The 15991-nt window shown below is 36.1% G+C and overlaps 1 protein-coding gene across 6 annotated transcripts in view; it reads left to right on the forward strand.

The window, feature by feature from the left end:
- TCERG1 (transcription elongation regulator 1) overlaps positions 1 to 15991 on the forward strand; it is a 64174-nt gene that overhangs the window by 35906 nt on the left and 12277 nt on the right. For all 6 annotated transcript variants that reach the window (XR_749589.2, XM_010378208.2, XM_010378211.2 and 3 more), the window contains 3 exons: positions 176 to 265; positions 9362 to 9480; positions 15356 to 15506. Coding sequence is in view for 5 of the 6 variants with exons in the window: in XM_010378208.2 (XP_010376510.2) it covers positions 176 to 265; positions 9362 to 9480; positions 15356 to 15506 (360 nt within the window). In the remaining variant the exon portion in view is untranslated. The remainder of the gene's footprint in view (positions 1 to 175; positions 266 to 9361; positions 9481 to 15355; positions 15507 to 15991) is intronic.

Below are 15991 nucleotides of genomic sequence, written 5' to 3' on the forward strand. Positions count from 1 at the left end.
TGTAGAAATTTGCTATTGCTAGCCTCCCACTGCTTGTCATTTATTAGTGATGGAAACTTCAGTATGGTTTTATGTCTCCTTTATAAACAGATATCCTGTAGATTTCAAGCAAAATTATGACCTTTATATTTATAGAGCAAACTTAATTATGAGGCAATACATTTTTATTTTAAAGGTGTCTGCTTTTTCAACATGGGAGAAGGAGTTGCACAAGATAGTTTTTGATCCCCGGTACTTACTTCTCAATCCTAAAGAGAGAAAACAGGTAAAAGGAAAATGGCATTAACTAAGAATGTATATCTCTTGCCAACATAGTTTTTAAATTATGAGGAATAAAGTACCATCCCTTTTTTTTCTGATACAGCATTCAAAAACATAGTCTTGCATCTTAGAACATACTGTGTGTCTATGTGTGGACATTTCTACCTGAAAATTCTTGGACATTTTTGTCCTTATGCCTCAAACACTGAGGTTATGTGTAGTATGGTTTTAAAATTGATTTCAAATGCATTTACTAATTTGCTTTTTTGGGCCAATGATGCAAATTTAGAGTAGAAAAATAGCAAAATACAGATGAATATAAAGGAGAAAAAATGCCACTGTAATCCCATCCAATAGATATGACTACCATTGAACACTGGTTTATTGAATACCGAACAGCCTTCTTGACCATTATGTGTCAGATTTACATATATGTGTGTGTGTGTGTGTGTGTGTGTGTGTGTGTGTCCTGTAGATAGTACTTGAACATAAGTTTATGTCTCATACACAACTACACATACAAAGTCCACATCTAAGTAGCATCTGTTAAAATACCTGTTTTCATCATAAACTCAGAAAAACAGGGTCCCTGTTGAATTAGTGTTGCTTTTTATTCCCATGATGATTCAGTGACATATCATTTCATGGTTGCCTCTTCTAAAGCATTGCACACTTCCAACTTACTTAATTTCTGAATTACCTGAACTATCCTGACACTGATCTCCATAAAATGGTGAGTATGTGGAACCATTTGCTGTAGTGCTGTTAAGCTGTAAGATTTCATTTGGTAACAGTAGTGCCCATCTTTGATATTTTTACTGTAACAATTGGAATAATTCTTCACACGGCGTGTGCCATTATGCATGTAAGTCTAATCGTGGACTTGATTGAAGGGAGAAAATTTACAATGTGCCAGATAAGTATTTTAGTACTTGGAATAGAAAGACATAACTTCCTTAATGTATTTGCATCTGCATTTTAAGCTTTGTGTCTTTTTTAAAAAACAAAAAAACTCTGTGCGTTTTTTATTCTCATTTCAGTTTATGGCCCTATCAAAATTTATAATTAGCCTTGATTCCTTACTTTTCCCACTGCCCCTTTACAGTCTTATCAGCAAATCTATAATCTACCTTCAAAAAATTTTCAAAATCTCACCTTTTGTTAATCATTTCCCCCATTAACACCCTAATCCAAGCCACCATAAACAGCTCTTATCATCTGTGTAGCCTATTGTTGATCTCCTTCATTCCATCTGTTCTTGTTCCTCTTTAGTCAAGTTCTTTTTCCACACAGCAGCCGTACTAATTTTAAAGTTTAAGTGATATTAAATTAAGTCGCTGCTCCCTTGCTTAAAACTGTCTAGTGCTTTCCATTTCATTGAGGATAAAATTGAAGCCTCTTTTCATGGTCTCTAATATTCTACATATACTTATCCCTGTATACCTCTCGAAGGTCTTTTTTAGTGTTTGTTGATTATAGCCACACTGGCCCTGATACTACTTGAACAAGCCAGTCATTCTGGTATTTGCTATTCCTTCTGCCTGAAATGTTTTTCCTCCAGGTGTTAGCATAGCCAGCTTCATTTCATTAAGGTACTTGTCCAAGTGCCTTCTAATCAATCTAAGTATTATCTTTTTGCTTTTTCTAATTTCTTTATTGTGCTCATGGCTCTAATTATATAAAATTGTGTTTTTATTATCTGTCTCCTCCTGCAAAATATAAATTGTATGAGGATAGAAACTTTGTCTTCATTGCTTTATTTGTGGTGCCTGGAACAATGCCTAATCTAAATATCTCTGAAGACTTTAAAACTTTTATGACATATTCCTCCTGGTACTGAGTGTTATAGTGAAATTATAAGTAACATATTGAGAGCTATAGTTCTTCCCAATTTTTGAAGCATTCTATGAGCTGATGGTGCTATCTCCTTAATAGAAGTACATTTGAGAAGAGAAAATATTCTTCTAGTGTTCTGTTTTCAATAAAATCTGTAGTTAAAAGTTCTCATGCCATTTATTTATTTGTTTATTTATTTTATGTATTTATTTATTTAGAGGTGGAGTCTTGCTCTGTTGCCCAGACTGGAGTGCAGTGGCGCCATCTCATCTTACTGCAACCTCTGCCTCTTGGGGTTCAAGTGATCCTCCCACTTTAGCCTCCCAAGTAGCTGGGATTACAAGCGTGCACCACCATGGCTGGCTAATTTTTGTATCTTTAGTAGAGACAGAATTTCACCATGTTGGCCAGGCTGGTCTCGAACACCTGACCTCAAGTAATCCACCTGCCTGGGCTCACATGCCTTTTAAATAGAATTCTTCTTTCAACAATCAGAATGTAAGAACTGAGAAGTAGTAGTAGTTAACATTCGGCATTTAAAAATAAACACGTTTTTTGAATACTTGGTTTTATTATTTGCATAAGAGTATAAAGTGAACAACCAGAAAGGTGCTAGGTTACACATTACACATTTGCACTTTGTAATTTCATGTTTGCAGTTTGTGCTTTGATTTAGAAAACACTAGTAACTTCACTGGAAATGCCTCGTAATATAAAATTATATTTCAGTTGTCCTTTTCTAGCTATTTGTAGATTTATGCACATTCTATATCATTATAAAGGATGTATTTTATATAATTGTAACCATAAATTTTAACTTAGAATTTTCCTTTGATAAAGGTCACTTAAGGGGTCTGAAATGTTTTTATTTGTTATGACAAATTTTAATTGAAAAACATTTTCCACAAAAACTAGACCATTGCCATATAGGTGCTACTAGGTTCTGACATAGATAGTAGTTATGCTAATAACACTTTAAAATAAGTTCTCTCTTATTTCAAAATAAACATTTTAAAAGCTTTTCCTCTAAGAACTGGAAGAAGACAAGACAGGATACCCCCTCTCACCACTCTTACTCAACATAGTACTGGAAGTCTTAGCTAGAGCAGTTAGGTAAGATAAAGAAATGGAGGGTATCTAAATTGGAAAGGAAGAAGTCAACTTGTTTCTTTTTGCAGATGACAGGATCTTACATATAGAAAAACCTAAAGACGCTACCAAAAATCTCTTAGAACTGATAAATTCAGTCTGGGCGTGGAGGCTCATGTAATCTCAGCACTTTAGGAGGCCAAGGCAGGTGGATCACTTGAGGTCAGGAGTTCAAGACCAGCCTGGCCAACATGGCAAAACCTCATCTCTACTAAAAATATCTATACTAAAAATAGAAAAATTAGCCAGGCATGGTGGCGCATGCCTTTCATCCCAGCTACTTAGGTGGCTGAGGCACAAGAATAGCTTGAATTCAGGAAATGGAGGTTGCAGTGAACCGAGATTGTGCCATTGCACTCCACCCTGGGTGACAGCAAGACAGTGTCGAAAAAAGAAAAAAACAAAAAAAATTGCTAAACTGGATTCAATAAAATCACAGGATACTAAATATCCAATACAATAGTGTTTCTGTACACAGTGAACTAGCCAAAAAAGAAATCAGGAAAGCAATCCCATTTACAGTAGTACCAAATAAATAAGATAACTAAGAATAAATTTAACCAAACAGGTGAAAGACCCCCATAAGGAAAACTATAAGACCCTGATGAAAGTAACTGAACAGGATACAAAGGGAAAGACATCCCAAGCTCATGGATCAGAGTAATTAATATTGTTAAAGTGGCAGTACTCCCCAAAGCAATCTACAGATTCAGTGCAGTCTCTATCAAAATACGAGTGACTTTCTAAACAATGTCACCGGAAGAAAAAAATCTGGCTAGGCAAGGTGGCTCACGCCTGTAATCCTACCACTTTAGAAAACCAAGGCAGGAGATCACTTGAGGCCAGGAGTTTGAGACTGTCATAGCGAGATTTCTCTACAAAAAAATACAAGCAGTAGCCGGGTGTGGTATTGTGCACCTGTAGTCCAAGCTGCTTGGGAGGCTAAGGTGTGAGGATCACTTGATCCAGGAATTTGAGGTTACAGTGAGCTATGACTGCTACTGCACTCCAGTGAGGGCAACAGAATGAGAGACCCTGTTTCCAAAAAAAAAAAAAAAATCCTAAAATTTTTGTGAAACCAAAAAAGACTTAAAATAGCCAAAGCAACCCCAAGCAAAAAGAACAAAGCTGGAGGTATCGTAGTACCAGACTTCAAAATGTGCTAGAAAGCTGTAGTAACTAAAACAGTATGGTACTGTCATGAAAACACACAGACCAAAGGAACAGAATAGAGAACTCAGAAATTAATCCATATATTTATAACCAACTTATTTTGACAAAGGTGCCAAGAACACTCACTGTGGAAAAAACAGTCTCTTCAATAAGTGATATTGGGAAAACTGGAAATCTATATGCAGAAGAAATGAAATTAGAACCCCACCTCTTACCGTATTTAAAGATCAACTCAAAATAGATCAAAGACCTAATTATATGAACTGAAATGATAAAACTACTAGAAAAAACCATCGAGGAAATGATTCCAGACATTGGTTGGGAAAAGATTTTACAAATAAGACCTTAAAAGCACAAGCAAGAATAATCAAATGGGGTTATATCAAAACAATTCTCCATAGCAAGGGAAACAACAGTGAAGACATCCTACAGAATGGGAGAAAATATTTGCTAACTACTTATCTGACAGGGAATTAAATGTCCAAAATGTACAAGGAACTCAGTCATCTCAACAGAAAAAAAAAATCTTAACAAATGGGCAGATGATCTGAACAGACATTTCTCAAAACATGCAAATGGCCAATAAATATATGGAAAAATGCTCAACATCACTAATCATCGGGGAAATGCAAATCAAAACAGCAGTGAGGTGTCTCACTCCAGTTAGGAAGGCTTATATAAAAGAGGAAAAAATAACAAATACTGGCAGGGATACTCAGAAAAGGGAACTCTTTATATACTGTTGGTTAGAATTTAAACTAGTATATCCATTATGGAAAACAGTTTGGAGGTTCCTCGAAAAACTACAAACAGAACAATGATATGATCCAGCAATCCCCCTACCAGGTATGTATTGAAAGGAAAATAAATCATTGTATTGAAGAGATATCAGTACCCTCATGTTTATTGCAGCACTGTTCACAGTAGCCAAGATACAGAGTCAACCTGGGTGTCCAATAACAGATGACTGGAAAGAGAAAATGGGGTTTCAGCCACAAAAAAGAATGAAATCCTGTCATTTGCAGCAACATAGATGGAACTGGAAGTCATGTTAAATGAAATAAGCCAAAAACAGGAAAATAAACATCCTATGTTTTCACTCATGTGGAAGCAAAAGAAAGTTGATGTAGTAGAAGTAAAAAGTAGAACAGAGGCTACTGGAGGCTGGGAAGGGTAGGGAGAACTGGGAGGATAGGAAGAGATTTGTTAAAGCATATATAATTAAAACTAGATAGGAAGAATAAGTCCTGGAGTTCTGTAGTACTGTAGGATGACTGGTTAACAGTAATAAGTAGTTTTGAAGAGCCAGAAGGAGGATATTGAATGTTTTTCCAACACAAATGATAAATGTTTGAGATGGATATGCTAATTATCTTGATCTCATCACTCTACATGATACGTATTTAAACACGTTTTGATTGCACATGTATTGAAACACAGTAACCCCATGAATATGTACAGTTATTGTCAGTTAAAAAAAATAAAGCCCTGCCCTTGAACTCCAAGAGAAAACACCAAAATAAACTTTTTGATATCTCGTTTGTTATTCGGAGCTTTTTAATATTGACAGTATTACAGTATGGTAATGTGTTACCAACACGATTACTCAGAATTGTCAACCATATAGGCCACTGTTACTGAATAATTTGTCATTGAATCATTGTGAAATTAAAAATACGAGAATCAAATAATGGAGACATTTTTAGTAAATGCATTTTGAAACATATAGAAAAGATAAAATCATAAGTGAAATTTCACAAAATGAATATATCTTGTTCAAAAAAATGGAACATTGCAAGCACTCCAGAGCTCCAGAGCTGCCTTGAAGGCTTAAAGGGTATAGCCCTTTAATATACATTTTTGTTCATGCCTATAAAAGTGAACTTAACAGAATTATTTTTAAAATTTACTCATTTTCATTGTATTATGAAATTTTGTTCACGAGTTGAGGTTATGAGAAAATAACCACTTAACATAGGAAACATAAGGCCAAGTGTATTGGGAAGCATGACACAAATAATTAGGAGCAACTTGGAAGCATAACACAACCCCTAATTTTTTATGAGATATTTATCTTAGAGAGTGATTCCTAACCTTGGTCTAAGGTAGCCCAGCAGAGGGAATATGAAGTTCTTTCTAGATTCTCTAATACAAATTCCCTTGAATTTTATGTGTCATTTAATACTTTTATTTAAAAGTAAGTATATACTGAGAAAAGAGTTGGAAACAACTTTCTCCCTCTCTTCAGCATGCAAGTACTTTCAAAAGGTTTTCTGCAATGCTAAACTTAGAGGAAATTGAAGATGGCTTACATATCTAGCAGGGGACTGGTCAGGTAATCATAGATACAGTGATCTGTGGAGGATATGTTCCAAGTCCCTCATCTGTGGAGGATGTGTTCCAAGACCCCCAGTAGGTGAAGATTGGTAGACATACATGGATTGACTTGGGAAGATGTCGAAGGTATTTTGGAACATTTTGTTGTACTTGTTATGAAGATGTTCATAGACCTGTTCCCTACGTTGTCTTCCTTTTTGTAGCTTCTTGAGAGAATGTGCAAGGAAAATTCATTTGAGGCCTAACGTACTTGGAAAAACTTTATTGTACCCTTATTTGGAATTGTTTGGCCAGCTAAAGGCATTGCTCTGCTTCTAGTGTTCGTTGTTTTTGAAGCCATTCGTGTTCCTTTATATGTGAATCTGTTTTTTTTTTTTCCTCTAAGTATGTAGCTCTTTTAGTCCTTAGTATTCTGAAGTGTCATAGTGGTGTTTTTCCTAGAGGAAGGGTCTATTGTGCTGGGCACTTGGCTGACCTTTTCAATGGGAAACTCAACTCTTTTAGTTTCGGGAAATTCTCGTGTTAATTTTTCTCTTTTCATTCTGGGACAGAATTTGAATTTGCCTCTGTGGATTGGTCCTTCAAGTGTTTTCTCTTTCCTGTTAATTACCTTTGTCTTTTTATTTAACTTTTAAAATAATTTCCTCGCCTTTATCAACCAACTATTTAGATTTTTAAAATTTATTGTGTCTTTTAATTTCTAGGAGTTCTTTTATGTTTTTTGAGGTTTTTCTTACCTTATGGGTGCATTATCTTAGCTCTGTGAGGTTGTTTAGGAACATTTTTTTCTTTAAAGTTTTTATTTTTCTGTATAGTTTCTGATTCCACTAAGTTTGTTCTCTTTAGATGGGATTTTGCCATGTTGCCCAGGCTGGTCTTGAACTCCTGAGCATGAACGATCCTCCTGCCTTGGCCTCCCAGAGTGCTGGGACTTACAGGTGTGAGCCACCGCCCGGCCTGTTTGGGTGTTCTTAGCGTCTAGGTGGGCCCTCGTGCTTTGGGGCTATACTGCAGAGTGGTGGTTCTCAACCACAAGCAGTTTTGCCCCCAGGAGACATTTTTGGCACAATTGAAGGGAGTGTTGCTGGGATCTAGTGGCTAGAGGCCAGGGATGCTGGTATACATCTTGCTGAAAACATCAGTGTGCCAAGGTTGAGAAACATGCTGTAGGGTGAGTTAGGCTGGTTTGTTGAGAACCCCTGGAGTCCATTGTTTTAGGCTGGTCAGATTCCCAATAAAGACCTACTCTCCTGGCTGGAGGGCACAGATCTCTCTGCTTTGGATCTGAGAAATGTGTGTCTTAGTATTTGGTATGTGTTTGGTTAATCTCCATGTTTTTGGTTTGGTTTGCCTTATTCGCTCCCAATTCAGGTTCCCCCAGTTCAAATACACTCTCTTTTACTTTCTAGAGCAGGTGGTCAGCAAATTTTTAAGAGTCAGATAATTTGTATTTTAGGCTTTGTGGGCCATATGGTCTCTATTGTAACTTTGTAACTGCTGTTTAAGTGTCAAGGACCTGTAGACATATGTAAGGGTCTAAGAATGGCTGTTCAGTTAAAGCTTTATTTACAGGATACTGTCGTTTGAATTTTATTTAGTTTTCATGTGTTATGAGACTTTCTATTTTTCCCCTCAACCCTTTAAAAAATGTAAAAACCATTCTTGAGCTGTGTAAAAACAACCCGTAGGCCATAGTTTGCTAATTGTTTGCTTTAGAATAGTCACTTGCCTTTTACATTCAGAAGTGGTAGTGCCCAGAAACATTAAGTTGGTGAGGGAATCTAGCAATTTAACAACTTATTAAATAGCTTTTCATCCTTAAAATACTCCTTATTTTAGCTATGCCCCATCCTCACCTCCATAGGTATTTGATGCTATCTATTCTTGAGTTGTTTGAGGAGATTCTGGTTTCAGAAAAAAAAACTTGAGTTGCCTTTTTGTTTTTCTTGACTGCTAGGTTATGTTGAGTGCTCTCATATCTGTCACATCGTTTTCCACTTGTCCCATCAGCTTTGCAAGTTGCTGGTTCTGTCTTTCTCAATTCCTTATTGTTGGTTTATGACTTAAAAAAGAAGTTCTTCTGTCATTTTATAGGGTGTGAAGCAGGCGGTAAATAGATGATCAGTTCATTATCTTGACTATTTTAAGTGGGGGAAATATAGAATAGAGGAAAAGCATGATTACATTGTAGTGAAAATACTTAGGTCTTAAGAGAAGCACAGAAATAAAATATACTACAGATTCTATACCATTGATACTTCTTTCTAAAAGGGATTTGAGAAGACTGTGATTTCTCTTACGCATTTCTGAATTTCTTGAAATGTTTATAATAATCATGTATTTAATTTATAATCTGGAAAAATATTAAAGAGGGGTTTTGCTGTTTTATTTTGTTCTTGAAGCCCTTTAAGTAGAGAGCTGTATGCTTGTGTAATATTTCAATGAAGCTTTAAAGTGAAACGTGGTATAGATTATCTGTGTATAATTATCTACATTTAATATGTTTTTCCTGGTGTAGTTTGGACAAAGACATTGTCCAATAATTTGGTAGTTAAATTACCTATATGAAAGATTGACTTGTCAAATTTGTTGATTTTTGTAATAGGTGTTTGATCAGTATGTAAAGACCAGGGCAGAGGAAGAACGCAGGGAAAAGAAAAATAAAATAATGCAAGCCAAGGAAGATTTCAAAAAAATGATGGAAGAAGCAAAATTTAATCCAAGGTATGTGGTTTGTTTCTCTTAAATATCAAAGTGTATTTATTTTCTCCTAAGATCAGTTTTTAAAAATTAAAAAAATATATATTTTTTGGCTCTTTGGGCACTAAAAGCTCCTTATTTGATTATCAGTTTTTCCAAAATTTCTAATCTTTATTTTTTACTTGTTTTCTTTAGAGGAATCCTAAATGCTCTAAGAAAGATACCTTTGATTTCAGTGCTTCCCTGTGGGAATAAGTTCTTTAGAAACTAGTATATGATAGAAAATCTGTGTCCCATCTTTGTAAAGATTTATACATAATAAGTTGCAGAGCAGGAACATTATTTTGATTAAATTGAAGTGGTAAAGGACCTTTTACCACTTCAGTTTCAAAATTTTCTGAGTGTCTAGAAATGGTTGTGTCTGACATTTTCAGTTGATTGATAATATGTATTAAATACATATAATGGGCTGAAGACAGTGAGACATTTTAAATTTATTTGCCTAACTTTATAATAATATTTACTGGGTATCTTATGTGCTTATTTGCACTTTAAAACATATATGTCTGCATTTATACATACATGTAAACATGACTGAAAGCATACAATTTTTTATATATGCATACAGATATTCAGTCAGCACAGGTAGTTTGATTTAGGATACTTATGTGATACCTCTTTTACATGTGATAAGCAAATTAGGTAGCTTGCCCAAGTGAAGCTGGGATTTCAACTAGATTTCAGTGTTGCACAGAATTGTATAGGCAGGGGGAATTACTCTTATTTATGACTTAGATGTAAGAGTAGTGGTGTTAGGTTACTGTGAATACTTCAGTATTCTAAAACTGTCAGGTAGAATCATGGAGTCTCTGGTTAAATGGCACTTATTATAAAGGTTCATCTTATATAAATAGTTAATGTTGTCTGTGGAGGTAGGAAAGAGTGATGTTGTTTAAGAAGGTATGTTTAGTATTATAATTTTATATTTGAAATATGGTATTTAAGTTTTAGAAAATAAAGCTAATAGAGTGTTTGTGATACGAAGAATGTAATATTCTTCAGGGGTAATAGAGGTTCAGACTTTCCAGGGAGTCCTGAGTTATTTCTGAGTCAAAAGAATGAGTGAAATCATGGGTCAAAATAGTTGAGTCTGTGTTATGAAAGACTTTTGGCAGCGGGGCGGGGGAGGGCAGCAATTGAGGACACTTGGTAAGAATGGGATATTAGATGTTATTAGAGAAATAGTAATGTTCTTGGGTATTGTGATTATGGAGGAAAAAGACTTTACTCTCAGGAGTTGCATGTTGAAATATTTCTGAGTGAAGTCTTAAGATGTCTGCCGCTTATTTCCAAATCATTCAGCAGAATATATTTATTAAAACTCCATATGGGTCTATGAATAATTGAAACTCCAAAGAGGTTTCCCTTTAGTAGATCTGACTAAGTCTTACCATATCATAGTACTCTACTGGTGTTCTTTTCAGGCAGGCAGAATTGTTGAAGTGATCTGTACTGTGCAGGTTACTTCATAAAATGAAATGATCAGGCACTAAGGGCATTGTCCTGTATTGTTATATTGATACATCCAACTCGGGCATAGAAATTAAGACCATTTTTAGTCCTAGAAGAATGCAAGGAGGAAAAACTTTAAAATGAGAAAATATTGTCTGTTGGCCTAATTTTTTTTTAAGTGGGAGAAATATTGCAGAACTTTTTAGTAGAGCTAGTAAATATAGAGCACCAGAGTTTGTTCCAGCGGGAAAGAAAGGGGGAAATTACTGAACTGTGCCTGTGTCTTGTATGTCTTTTTTCTTTTTAATGAAAATTTAAGTCATACCTCCCATGGTCGGTCTCTTGTCACTACCATCTCCCTGTCACCCACCACTAACGATTACCCACTTCCCTCCAAAATATTTTTTATCCTGTTTGTTTTAAAGTAGTTTTTCACAGTTAAGAAACAAGTCATAAGAAAACATCTCCATGGGAATCTAATGCTAAAGGTTCACTTTAGTCTTTTCTCATAAAAACTGTCAGATATTTTACCTGTTACCTGTAAGTAATAGAAGTAAGTCTAAAATAATTCAGTTATCACTTTACATATTGATTTTCCACTTTTTGAAAGGTTTTCTCTTTAATCATAATTTATTGTTTAATCATAGCAACGCAGGTTGATTATCCCTTATCCCAAATGCTTGAGACCAGAAGTCTTTTGGATTTCAGTTTTTTTTTTATTTTTTTTTAAACTTTGGAATATTTGTATTATGCTTACTGGCTGAGCATCCCAAATTCAAAAATCTGAATTGAATGTCTTGTTGGCACTAAGTAAGTTTTGGATTTCGGAGCATTTGGATTTCAAATTTGGGATGCCCAACCTATACTTGCTTTTTCTATCTTAAAATTATAAAGTGAAGTGCTTAATTTATCATGAAAATAAAACATTTAATGGACTACATATGATCCCTTTTCTGGAATATACATTTTTATTTTACCATGCCATTTTATTATTGGTATGTATCTATTGTTCAAACCAGATATGCAGTATATTCTTTGTTAAAAATGTTGAATTAACGTTAGATATTATGATTAGTATTGGTTACATACAAAAGATTATTAGAATCTAGCCTTGGTCAGCAAAGCTTAAAAATAATAAATGTTGGCTGGGTATGGTGGCTCACGCCTGTAATCCCAGCACTTTGGGAGGCCAGGGTGGGTGGATCATGGGGTCGGGAGATGGAGACCACCTTGACTAAGATGGTGAAACCCAATCTCTACAAAAAAAATACAAAAAAATTAGCCGGCTATGGTGGCGCCTGTAGTCCCAGCTACTCAGGAGGCTGAGGCAGGAGAATGACGTGAACCTGGGAGGCGGAGCTTGCAGTGAGCCAAGATCACGCCACTGCACTCCAGCCTGAGGGACAGAGCTAGACTCCATCTCAAACTCAAAAAATATATAATAATAACAATAATAATAATAATAAATGTTAGCTGTGAGTGATACGTTTAACCTTCAGTTGATGTTTTAAGTTCAAAATTGAGATTAACTGGCCAGTTTTTTGTTTATAATTAAAAATATAATCTGTGTTGTAACACATAAGAGAATGTTTTATTTTTGCATTTAAATAGCTAAATAGTTTTTGAATGGGCTAATCTTTATTTTTTTCTTCTAAAACCATGCTAAGTATAGGCTTGTTAATTATAAGAGTAAATTGTTGACTGGGCGCAGTGGCTCACGCCTGTAATCCCAGCACTTCGGGAGTCCGAGGTGGGCGGATCACAAGGTCAGGAGTTTGAGACCAGCCTGGCCAGTATGGTGAAACCCCATCTCTACTAAAAATACAAAAATTAGCCAGGCGTGGTGGTGGGTGCCTGTAGTCCCAGCTACTTGGGGGGCTGAGGCAGAAGAATTGCTTGAACCTGGAGGCAGAGGTTGCAGTGAGCCAAGATCGCACCACTGGTGAAAGCTTCAAATATTTAAAATATATACCAAATATATGAAAGCTTTATAATGCCTTTTATTTATGGAGAAACTTCTTTTTTAAAACGTAGGCTCATTAGCCCTCATAAGCCTCATCCTTTCATTTAACCTATTTGGAGTTTGCTGAGCTTTTTGAATTTATAAATTGATGTTTTCCATCAAATTTGGGAAGTTTTTGGCTAGTATTTTTTCTTCCCTCCTTCATTCTTTTCTCTTTTGGGATTATAATCACACATATATTAGTGTTTGATATTATCTCACATGTCCCTGAGACTGTTTCCTCTACCTCAGTCTTTTTTCTGTCTCCTCTTTGGATTAGATGATTGTTAGTGATCTAACTTCATATAATTGACTCTTTATTCTATTGTCAACTCTCATGTTAATCCTATCCAGTTAATTTTTTTTCATTAGTTTTAGGTTCTTTTTATTATTTTCTGCGTCTCTGCCAAAACTCCTTATTTGTTCATTCATTTTTTAGATCATGTTTTCAGTTCTTTGGGAACCTGTTTTTCTTTGATTCTTTCAGTGTAATAATAACAGTTTTGTTTATTTAGTTATTTTTTTTAAGAGGCAGAGTCTTGCTCTGTTGTTCAGGCTGGTGTGCAGTGGGTCAGTCACAGCTCACTGTAGCCTCAGACTCCTGGGCTTAAGCAGTCATCCTGAGTAGCTGAGACTATATGCGTGTGCCACCATGCCCAACCAATTTTTAAAGTTTTTGTAGGGACAGAGCCTCACTATGGCGTTTTTTTGTTTTGTTTTGTTTTGTTTGAGACAGAGTCTTGCTCTGTCACCCAGGCTGGAGTGTAGTGCCGTGATCTCAGCTCACTGCAACCTCTGCCTCCGAGGTTTTTCTCCTGCTTCAGCCTCCTGAGTAGCTGGGATTACAGGCGCCCACCACTACTCCCAGCTAATTTTTTTTGTATTTTTGGTAGAGACAGGGTTTCACCTTGTTGGCCATGCTGGTATTGGGACTCCTGACCTCAAGTGATCCACCTGCCTTGGCCTCCCAAAGTGATGAGATTACAGCCATGAGCCACCATGCCTGGCCACGCTATGTTTTTTTGTTTTTGTTTTTTTGATAAAAGGCCTTGCTGTGTCATCCAGGCTGGAGTGCAGTGCCACGATCTCGGCTCACTGCAGCCTTTGACTGCCAGGTTCAAAAGATTGTTTTGCCTCAGCTTCTCACGTAGCCAGGATTACAGGCATGAGCCACCGTGCCCGGCCGGAGTCTCACTGTGTTGCCTAGGCTTGTCTGAAACTCCTGGCCTCAAATGATCCTCCTACCTTGCCCCCGCTGAAGTGCTGGGATTGCAAGCATGAGCCACTGCACCTGGCCAGTAATAGTTGTTTTAAAGTTATTGTCTACTTAGAACAACATCTGGACATCTTGGGTTCAGTTTCTATTGACTCCAAAAAAATTTTTCTGTGGATCACGTTTCTTTTATATTTAGTGATTTTTGATTGAATATTGGACTTTGTGGCTAATGTGTAGAGACCCTGGAGTCTGTTACCTTTCATTGAAAAGTGAAAAAAAAATTTTTTTGTTTTAGTAGGCAGTGCATTTACTGGTTGCCACCTTTAGGCTTGACTTTATGTTTTGTTAGTGTGAATCTCTGAAAGTGTAGTATGTTTCTTTTAACTTTCCAGCTCTGTTTTCCTTGTGGATCTTTTGTGGCCTTTTTGGCCTGATCCTATCCTCCCTTTAATACTACTGATTCTCTGTCTAGTATCTCTTCTATGCTCTTAATCCTGTAGTAGCCTGATGTAGAGAGTGATCTTTCCCTGCTGTTATACAGCTTGGCCTAGCTGTGGACTCATGAGTAATCGCTAAGTCGGATTTTTCTTGGGTACCCTCTCTTTATAGATTCCTCTTCACCCAAGCTCTAATCTTTGCTTCCTCCAGTTCATTAAGCCTACGGTACTCTATTTGGACTTGAGCTCTCTCTGCACCTCATAAATTTCCCTTCTTTCAGGCATTTCAGTCTTACTCTTTCTGTTGTCTACTCCTTGAAATCAGTTGTCTCATATGCTTCTGTCCAGTTTTATAGTCGTGTGTGGAAAGACAGCTAATCCAATAAGAATTTTTCTATTATGGTTGAAGGCAGGACTCAGCTTCATCTTAGAGTAGAAATTGATGAGCTCTTGTCTCTTGAGGCATACAAATTCTTTACTCTGTGATCTCTCTCTTTTTTTTTTATAATAAATATTCTAATTCTATGCTGATAGCATACAAATCCCTTAACCACATTTTTGCTCATTACCTCTTTTTACTCCTTTCTGAAACTTACTGTTCACTGTTAGGTAGATGTTGAGTCCCCGTGTCTCTTTGTCATATACTCTTGTTGGAAAAATGGTATCTTCTGCTATGCCTTTATACAAGCAGAAGTAACTGCCAAAGTTAGCACACTTGTAATTTTGTTACAGAGCAACTTTTAGTGAATTTGCAGCCAAGCATGCTAAAGATTCAAGATTCAAAGCAATTGAAAAGATGAAAGACCGAGAAGCCTTGTTTAATGAGTTTGTGGCCGCTGCTAGGAAGAAAGAGAAAGAAGATTCGAAGACCAGAGGTGAGAAGGTAAGATGGTTTTAGTTCCAGTGGTGTGATTGATGGGAGTGTGAATGGGAAAGGACTGTGCTGGTGTTAATGTTTCTAACCTTATCCATCAGCGTAAAATAATAGGACCTACATGGACTGTTCTTTTAGCTTTTATAATTATTTATGTATGTATGTATTCTATCACTTTACTTAAGTAATGCTTATTTTAGTAGCTTCACTAAACTATATACTTTTGCTTTAAATTATATTATTAAGATGCCTGGTAAAATCAGAACGGGTTGTTAGGACTGCCTGCTCGGTGGTGCCTTCTAAGATTTCAGGATTCTTTATAGGTGGTAATATTTGAATTTCAAAGAGCTTCTTTATCTTTTTTGCCCTCTAAAAGACAGCATTTTAGTGACTTTCTAATCTTTCAGTAAACATATCTTACATATAAATTACTGCTTATCAGAATTAAAGGTCAGCTATTAAAGATGAATGAATTCCAAATGTCATTTGATAGC

The sequence above is a fragment of the Rhinopithecus roxellana genome, chromosome 3, assembly GCF_007565055.1.
Source record: "Rhinopithecus roxellana isolate Shanxi Qingling chromosome 3, ASM756505v1, whole genome shotgun sequence".
Classification (NCBI taxonomy): Eukaryota; Metazoa; Chordata; class Mammalia; order Primates; family Cercopithecidae; genus Rhinopithecus; species Rhinopithecus roxellana.